Source organism: Saccostrea cucullata, unplaced genomic scaffold, assembly GCF_032062105.1.
Source record: "Saccostrea cucullata isolate Sc308-1 unplaced genomic scaffold, CSIRO_AGI_Scuc_v1 ctg1775, whole genome shotgun sequence".
NCBI lineage: Eukaryota > Metazoa > Mollusca > Bivalvia > Ostreida > Ostreidae > Saccostrea > Saccostrea cuccullata.
In genome coordinates, this window is record NW_026922378.1 from 167,569 (window position 1) to 177,030 (window position 9,462).

General features: G+C 36.6%; 1 protein-coding gene and 1 pseudogene across 1 annotated transcript; both read right to left on the reverse strand.

Annotated features, from left to right (window-relative positions):
• Nucleotides 1-4,625: 4,625 nt before the first annotated feature.
• LOC134261697 (uncharacterized) lies at nucleotides 4,626-5,768 on the reverse strand (annotated as a pseudogene).
• Nucleotides 5,769-6,154: 386 nt separating this feature from the next.
• On the reverse strand, nucleotides 6,155-7,170 carry LOC134261690 (uncharacterized). The gene has a single exon (XM_062744102.1). The coding sequence runs from the start codon at nucleotides 7,054-7,056 to the stop codon at nucleotides 6,451-6,453; it is 606 nt and encodes a 201-aa protein (XP_062600086.1). The 5' UTR covers nucleotides 7,057-7,170; the 3' UTR covers nucleotides 6,155-6,450.
• Nucleotides 7,171-9,462: the final 2,292 nt, after the last annotated feature.

Sequence of the window (9,462 nt, forward strand, 5' to 3'; positions counted from 1 at the left end):
AGTCACATCTGCCGTGTGCTCATTGTCATGATCGTGAAATAACGGAAAAATCCGTCGTCAATTCAGTGTATAAATAATGGACTAACAATTGGTATGAAAAACGTCAATCAGCATTTGACCCAGTGATAAATTGTATTTGCTGACAAGGTCATTGTATTATTTTCTATGTATTTCTTATGTATTTTTTCCAGGGAAATTTCATGGATACAGTTACAGCCAAGTTATAATGATAGAAATATAAAGATCGTAGATAATTTTTGCAATGAAATAATCATTCTTCAAACACGATATCTTAGTTATATAACTAAGAAACGTGTAAATCCTTACCATCAAAAAGATAAGTCCTTTCACTTCGGAGTTCTGAAAGACAATAAAAACTGAACGATAAGTGAACGGTGATCGCAAAGTAAACGGAACAAAGAGCGAACGGTGAACGTTTTGAGAACGGTGAAAGCGAGCGCACAGCGAAGGGTGAACGCACGCTGAACGAACGCTGAACGAATAGTGAAAGAACGGTGAGCAAACGGAAAAATGGGAAAGCAGAACGTTTCAAGGACTGTACCTGTATGTATGATCAATGAAAAAAGCTCAGTTGAGTGTGTGGCTACGGGGTTTTACTATTTGATTTATTGATACGCTGTTACCAGTCTGTAAGAAAAAAAATCATATAAATCATTTATGCCCTCCATTTATCTTATGCTAGACAAATGCCTGTATTGTAAAGAATGCGTGAAAACCAGTTCCCATTTGGTCCTGCAGCTTTGTTAATTTTTACTTTCTTAAAACACTACAAGACATTATTTGATGAATATTGTCATTTATTTTATAATTAATGACGAAAATAACAATTAATTACAAATAAACTACCTTAACTACTAGGGAGATCCCAGACAAACGTACATAGACTTATTGAGCACCTAATATCACAATGGCAGCGGGATCTCCCTAAAGTCTAAGCAAGACATGATTATGATTGCTGAATGTACATTTAGAAGATGGGAGATCACCAGGTAACATATATGATGACCGTCAAGCAAAAACCACCCTTAAGTCAAAATTTTGACATTTTGAGTTGATTAGCGATCCTGATAGACAATTTTCTCCTCTTTCAAATGATATATGACATGTCATTGTTCAAAGACTAGATATTAGCGAAATTTTAAAAATAAAAATTACAAATTCTTCGTCATGACGCTGTGTTTTATCGGATAACATCAATTATTTTGTTCTCAGAATTCCTTGGTTGTGTTGAAAAATTGCACGAGAAAAATCACCTCGGACAACAAATGACATTATATAAGTGATTTTTATTTTTTATTATTTCGTGCCAGCGCCTACTTGAACTTGTAAGGCTAAACTCACTTTTTAGAACATCAGAGATTTGATATAAATGTAAAATGTTTATCTTTTAGCTTTACTAAGTAACGTATGACTTTTAAAACACCCTCCTCCCAGCCACTCAATTACAACGTGCAAGACTGCCCTAAACAACATTAGCAGCTTAATTTCTAGTATACAGTAGGTTAATCAATATCAAGATCTGAGCGAAGAAATTATTCTTTACCATTTTTAAATGCCTGTTTTTCAGATGATTAGGTCGAATTTTCTCTAACTTAGCGCATTGTAGTAACCCTTGGACTTCCGGTCAAAAGACTTTCATTTATGAATAAAATACGTAAGACCCCGTTGTGAGGTAATGCAGTGTATTTTTGCTTCATTAACTCTCCATCGCCTTTACTTTGTGATTTTCCAGGTAGAGCAATGGAAATGCACACTTAAGCCATCTTCAAGAAGCTTTAACGTCGTTACGGGAAAGGAAAGGAGATTTTATTTTTTGAAATATTGCTGCATTCGTTAAGATTAACAGTACAAACCCTTAAAACTCCATAATATCGCCAGCTGTTTTGTGAAACATGCAATTTTCGATTTCTGTTATGCAGACTCAAACTTGACTTCCGGTTATGGTATGAGAATCATTCAACCGTTAAATTACCGATTTTTACCAATTTGAAGATATCCATAATTTTAAGATTTAAAATTTTTTACTTTACATAATTATTTCACCCTAAAGTAGGATGTTGCGTTTCTTTTGCGTGTCAGTATATATATACATATTGTGAGATCTATAACAATTTAAATACAACTTTAGTTTTTATTTTATTTAGTCGTAAGGTGGCCAGCAACACAAAGAGTCATAAAATATGTATATATCATTAATAGCAATAAATATTATTGCATGCAGAAAAAACTCTGGTGTATAAAGTCATAAAATAAAGGGGGAGGTGTAGTATAGAGCTACAAAACTAAAAGAAACGGGGGGGGGGGGAAAGCAGACTTTATCTGAACTACCGGGCGTTGAGGGAGGTACCAAACCTAATCTGATCTAGCAGGGGTTGAGGGTGGAAGCAAACATGATCTGACCTACTGTGGTTGAAGGGTAGCAGCAGACATGATCTGACCTACTGTAGGTTGATGATGATAGCAGACATGATCTGACCTACTATGATAAGGGTGGTAACAGACCTATACCTAACAGTCAACTACATCATGTACATATAAAAACAATCAGGTCAAAATGCTCAATCACTTTTAACAGAAAATGAACCTATACGAATGAAACGCTTGACAGCATATGACTTCCATCTACCCATATTTTGAATAGCATTTTCCGAAAAACCCTGTTCTGCTGCATGTGTAGCAGCTCCAATTCTGAAGCTGTGACCCTTGTATTGTTTTGGATCTAAACCAATATATTTGATAACTTCACTTAGTTTCTTTGAAACATAAGAATATGTTACAGGACAACCATCTAAGAACTGAACTAAAGGTTCATTCAAATGACGGAAATGCTTTAGATATTGAAACAATGCATGTACTGGGCAAGAAAGGATGTTGTCTGATGTTTCTAAAGTAATAAATCTAGGTTGTCCTAAACTAATGGTTTTGAAATGACGTAGTACCAATTGTACATGCTTTAATTTGTTATTTGCTAACTTAAAATGCACATCTGACCTTTGAATTACATATTCTGCCCGTGTTTTTGATGTTATAACCAATTCACCTAACCTGAAATAACCATGAAATGCGAGCAAAAACAAAGCCTTTAACAGTAACATGTTGTAATGATCAAGAACTGTATGTTTCAAAGCCTTTACCATCTTGATCAGAATTTCACCAGTTATTGGCAAACGTGAGCTGTATCATTCAACTTCCCAGGAATGTGTTTTGCACGGAAATGAATATTGCACTGTAGTGACACTTAAACAAGTCTGCGGAACAATTTCATCAAGGATTTTTCCTTACAAGATTTCTTGTTGATAACCTCTACTACAGCCATATTGTCTGAAAGGAACAACACCTTTTTATTTTAAAAATGAAATGACCACACTTCCAGTGCAAGAACTATTGGGAACAATTCTTAAATGCAAATTTGATAATCATCTTACCCTGAAGGACATTTACTGACAAACCACTGTGACCTCAAGACAGCTGCAAAACCAAGGGAACCTGATGCATCTGTATATAGACTGAGATAGTCTGAAGATAACCAAGCATTGTCCAAAAATACTGATTTACCATTATAATTATCAATGAATATTGCCGCAGTTTCCAAATCAGCCCTAGCTTCTTTGATATTTTCTAATGTAAAATTTAGGATTACTTACACTACATGTCAAGTTAATTAATCGACGAAGGAATGTTCGCCCTGGAACCACCACAGAGCATGCAAAATTTAAAAGACCTATAATGGATTGCACGTCTTTTAATGTGACCTTTTTGCACTTCCTAAATAAGTGTCTTTTTTCCTGGATTTTTTGGATTTTATCCACTGGAAGACGGCATTCCAATTTCTCAGAATCTACCTCAATTCCATATATGACAATATTGGTTGTAGGTGCTTGGGTTTTCTTCATTTTAATTGGTACCCCAATTGACTTGCATAGGAATAATAAACTAGCAAGATCATTTGAACAACTAATTGAATTTGGGGGGCCAACAAAGAAAAAATCATCTAAAATGTGAGACATACCTGAAGCATGAAAAACATTTACCATGACCCACTGTAAAGCTTTACTAAATGACTCAAAAATTTGACAACTGCTGGCACCCATCGGCAAACACCTATCATAATAAAACTGACCTTCCAAAGTAAATCCTAGCAAATGATAATCAGACGGGTGAATTGGGATGATGCGAAATGCATCCTCAATATCAGTCTTTGCCATTAAGCAACCACGACCAAAAGTTTTAACCAGATCAACTACCTCATCTATTGAATCATACTGCACTGCTGAATTTTCTTTTGGTATGTTTGAATTAACCGACTGACTTTTCGGAAAAGAAAGGTCATGAATCACCTTAAATTCTCCAGTATTGCCTTTAGGGACAAGACCAAGTGGAGAAACAACAAAATTATCAAATGGTTTGTTTGGGAAAGGACCAGCAATCCGCCCTTTGTTTAAACCGATTTTTATGTAGTCATCAATAATATCTGTATGTTCTAATGTGGATTTATGGTTTTGAGGGGTACATGGTGGGGGATCAGATGTACATCCTAATTTAAAACCATAAGTGAAGCCATTAATCGGTATGTGGACAGCTCACTGTCGTAATAGATTGTAAATCTACTTAATTTTTTTGGATTGACTGGAGATGGTAGCTGGTTGGAAGGGAGTGTTAGATTGGGATTTAGTTGTTGTATTTGTACTTTGATTTTGTTGTTTCCGTACTCTACAATTGACTCTCGCGTGTGACATGGAGCATAATTGACACTTGTGGATGAAATGACAGGGGTTATATGAACAAGGTTCACCATTGTTGAAGGCATAACAGAATTTGGTTGATCTGCTGCCTGCGTTTGTACGAAAGGGCTGCTGGGATTGAAAATTGCTTGTATTGACCCTTAACTCTTCCACAGGTTTTTGCCAAGGTAAATCTGATGTTTCTCTTAACATGCGAAAGTTTTCATCATAGACCCTCCATGCCTTATCCCCTAACATCTTATTCATTTCCCTGATAAAAAAGCAGTACTTTAATAGATGGGGAGATTGTTCTGGGAACTTTTCAATGTAAAATGCCATATATATCAAAAAGGCATCAGTCTACCGCTGTGTGGACAGTGGAGCTTTGGGTTTTGAGGAACCTTGTTGTACTGTTACAGACCCTGTTGAAATCTTTAAGGATATTGGTTCCTCTCGCTGCTGCAACAAAATGCTTAAATCTATGAATTGGTTTGCCCAAATTTTGGTTTTCACCCTTTGTTGTGTTGCAGCACCAAGAGGAATACCATCAGAAAAGGGAATAACATTTTTAATTTTTGACGTTGCTGGCTCATCTGAGTTTTGTTGTAGTAATGCTTTAACTAGGTTTGCCATGTTAGTGGATGAGTCTGTAATGTCTTGACTCTCTGATGAAGATGTAGAGATTTGCTGGCTTTGGAATTACATTGCTTGACGACGGTTGAATGGAAACTTCAGACACGGGTACTACAGTACTGTTTACACTGTCATTTGCAGCAGTATTGTCACATAAATCCCAAGTGATATCATTATTGACCTCTGCACTATTTACGCTATTGTTGTCACATATGTTCGAAGCACTGTTAATGTTGTTAAAATTTTGAGACTGTTTGATGATAACTGCCACTAAAAGATCATAGTCAATCGCTGCTGCCACAGAAGGAGTAGAACTGTTTACAGTCATCGCAGACGACCTTTTCCTTTTTGGTAATGGTTTAGGTGTGGAGTCTGTCCGATGTTTAGGCATGGTTTATTCTGAAATGATTTATACATGGGTTATAAAAATTTAATTTGCTTGTAGGAGATTCCATGTACATAGTAACTCTGTGCAAATTACTTAGATAACAGACAAGCATAAATTCTGCACATGTCTGAATAAAAACCTAGAAAACAGACAAACATATTCAAGATTATACTAGAGAATTTCCTGTATATGTCTGAATAAAATTACTTAGGAAACAGACGGGTATAAATACTGTACATGTCTGAATAAATTCACTTAGAAAACAGACAAACATTAGAATACATTTAGAAATTCTGTAAATGTCTGAGTAAAATTACTTAGGAAACAGACAAGCTTTAATACTGAATATGTCTGAATAAATTCACTTAGAAAACAGACAAACATTAGAATAATACACTTTTAAATTCTGTGAATGTCTGAGTAAAATTACTTAGAAAGCAGACAAGTATCAATTTCGCACATGTCTGAGTAAAATTACTTAGAAAACAACCAGGCGTCAGAATACAATTAAAAATTATGTGACTATAACTTACTCATTCTTGTACCAAACTGGTAAAGCTTAATATTTTTATAGATATTGATTGAACTTTTAATGTTTATAAATTGAATTATGGCTGATTTTGTAATCATTTTAATTAAAAGTCACATAAATTAGCCTGATTTCATTCAAGTGAATTCTTAACAAATTCAATAATTACTGGCCTTTAATTTCTGTATTCTATGATGCACAGCATATTTAATGTTCCTCATGTATTTCACCATTGGTATTGGAGGATTAGCACCAGTTTCCTCTCTCAAGTAGACTCCATCGCGCCCCAGGTAGGACAAGTCAGCCCAAAATCCTCTATGCTTCCAAAAGTGAACATGGAGAAGTCCAGACGTTAAAAGTTCCAAATGCGTGTTTATTTTGAAAACCTCGTCGTTGTAGCCTGCCGGGGATTTCCTTGGGTCGCGGCGAAGTAGCTGACCAATAACGACGTTAACCACGCCAAGTCCATGTACAAGATAATTCGCATACGAAACAATGTCCTTAGAAATATCCACCGCTGGATGAGTTGTAGCATCATTTCCCCCGATGTCCAAAAAACACACTGTAGGAACTATAGGAAACATGCACAGATTTGGCGAGTTGGACAGACCACGGACTGTCAAACCTCCCTGACCCCGCAAATAAACTCTGTAGAGGTCTTCATCCAACGACAGGTTCTTATACATTTGGTTTTGTAACACAAATCGTTCTAAACGTCTCACATATGAATGTCCGATAATGCCCACTACTGCTGGATCCACCATGTTTACTAATTACCAGTTTCACCAATGTCCGTACCTCTGGCGTCGATGGTTAAGTAATCCACATAAGACAAACTAAAATGAGTGGAAATAATCGCACTTACATTCAACATCACTTCTTTAAGCTATATACCGTTCACGGTAGCCTAGTGGTAGAGCGTTAGCTTTGTGATCGGGAGGTCCGGGTTCGATTCTCGTTCCCGGCGCCGCGTCAAACCTAAGACGTAAAAATAGGTAGTGACTGTTCCTTCGCCAAGCGCTCGGCATCAGAAGTGAAAGTCACGGGTCTTTCGGATATGACCTTAAAAACGTAGGTCCCGTGTCACGGTAGGCGCTGGCACGATAAAGAACCCTCACTGCTCAATGGCCCTGAGTGCCGAGTGTAGGTCTAAATTTGAAGCCCTTCACCGGCATACGGTGACGTCTCCATATGAGTGAAAAATTCTCAAGAGGGACGTTAAACAATATACAATCAATCAATCAATCTTTAAGCTATAACAAATCCTCCCGAGTACATCACTTCCTACTTTACTTAAAGTTCACGGCCAAAAGTATTATTTTTTTTACATAAACAATCTCTCTGTTTACATAAACGCGTCCTTCACGTATTATGGTAAAACAAAATAGATGTCCCCGTGATCACAGTTCTGCAATTTTATTGGTTAATGATGAGATACAAGGACAAATATTTATAAAAATAGATACAGATGAACCCTCAGGCTAAAAATAACTATAAAAACCGAATACTAAAAATAGATTTTGTGATAAAAATAGATGTTGCGATACAATGATGCCATAAAACATATTATTTAAAAATAATATTTTATTATTGTCCCTGCTTTCATTATATCTGTCTGTATACGTTAGTCTGTCTGTTCTTTTGTCTTCCTGTCTTATTTTTTAAATTAACCCCCTCTGTTTATGTGTAGAACTTTCATTTCCGAGCGATTTCCAAGAGAGCTTTTGATTTTCTGCAATGGAATTTTAAACCAAAACTCGCAATGGTTCTGCCTACTTATAAAATGTCGGTACCCTTCCACTCCAACAACTCCCCCTCTTTGTAATCCACCCACGCCCTTTAAATCAGCGGTTACTCAGTTTTTCCCATTAAGCAAGGGGCTTAGATTTGCTGATTTAATTTGTTGATTTAGGTTTCAAATATGTTGCTTATGATTTGAACTTGTTGATGTGTTGAGAACATTTCAGGATTATTATTATTTTATTGCATAGCAATTTTGATGAAATTTAACATTTGTATACAAAAATATCTGTTTATTTCTGATATTCATCTCCACTCTCTGAAATTCGAAATAATAATCTATCCCGAAAACGGTTGATAAATTTGTCAAAATTCATACCTCAGCTGCACAAAACCTCGACATATAAGAAACTTATACCACAATCATCTTCTCTCGTCATTGTTATCTCCGCAAAGCGCATTCTTAGGCTTAAATACATGTACCTTGCAACCCAAAATTGCAGTATAACTAGGCTAATTTTCCAAGTTCTAAATTTCGACCCCAAACGCTATATGTATTGCCAACGTTGAAAAGGAATGCTTTGCTGTGAAAATAGTTGTAAAAAGGATACGACCGGAACACATGGTTTGAAGTAATATTTTAAGATGGCAATTCGAAAAACACGGAGAAATAAATTAATAAAAGTCGCGCACGTTTTTGTGTGAAGGAATAAACACTTTTCAGTGTTTAGCACTGTACCTCTCCTGTCTGCCTTTTCTTTGGAGAGCTACAGTTCTGCAGCTTTATACTAATAGTGATAATTCACAAGACCCAAATTTAATGTTCAATACACATTGTTAGCAGAATCTATAAAATCAGAGGTGGAAATATGAACCATGGTGGGATAAGCATTTCCCGATTACAATGTATCTGTGACAGCTACTGTATGCTACTTATCGTGATCGTCTTAAAGGGAATTTTTTTGCAATTCCTTATGCAATTGATGGCGGAGCTATAATAATAATTTATATATCACTCAATCGCTCACTCGGTCGTCCTAAGACGACCAACGACATGACCACGCCAGTTCTTCCTATTGGCCATTAGGGAAGCTAGTTCATTTGTATCCCTTGTCTTCGTGGCCTTGGGTCTACCTCTTCCACGGCGTCCGTGATTTGGCTCCCACAGTACCAATGATTGTGCGCTGAGCTCTGGATGAAGGAAGCAATGCTCAGATAGCTGCAATCTACTGGAGGCTATTTTATCACTGACCTTTGGGAGGTTACCATATAGGATCTCGTTTGGAATGTAGATTGACCAGTGAATGTCTAGAATCTTACGAAGCATGCGTGTGTAGGTTCCGTCTAGCGACTTCTCCTGGGCTAAGTACTGTCAGGGTCCAGCTCTCACAGCCATACAGCAGAATTTGACTCGATTGTGGCTAGGAAGA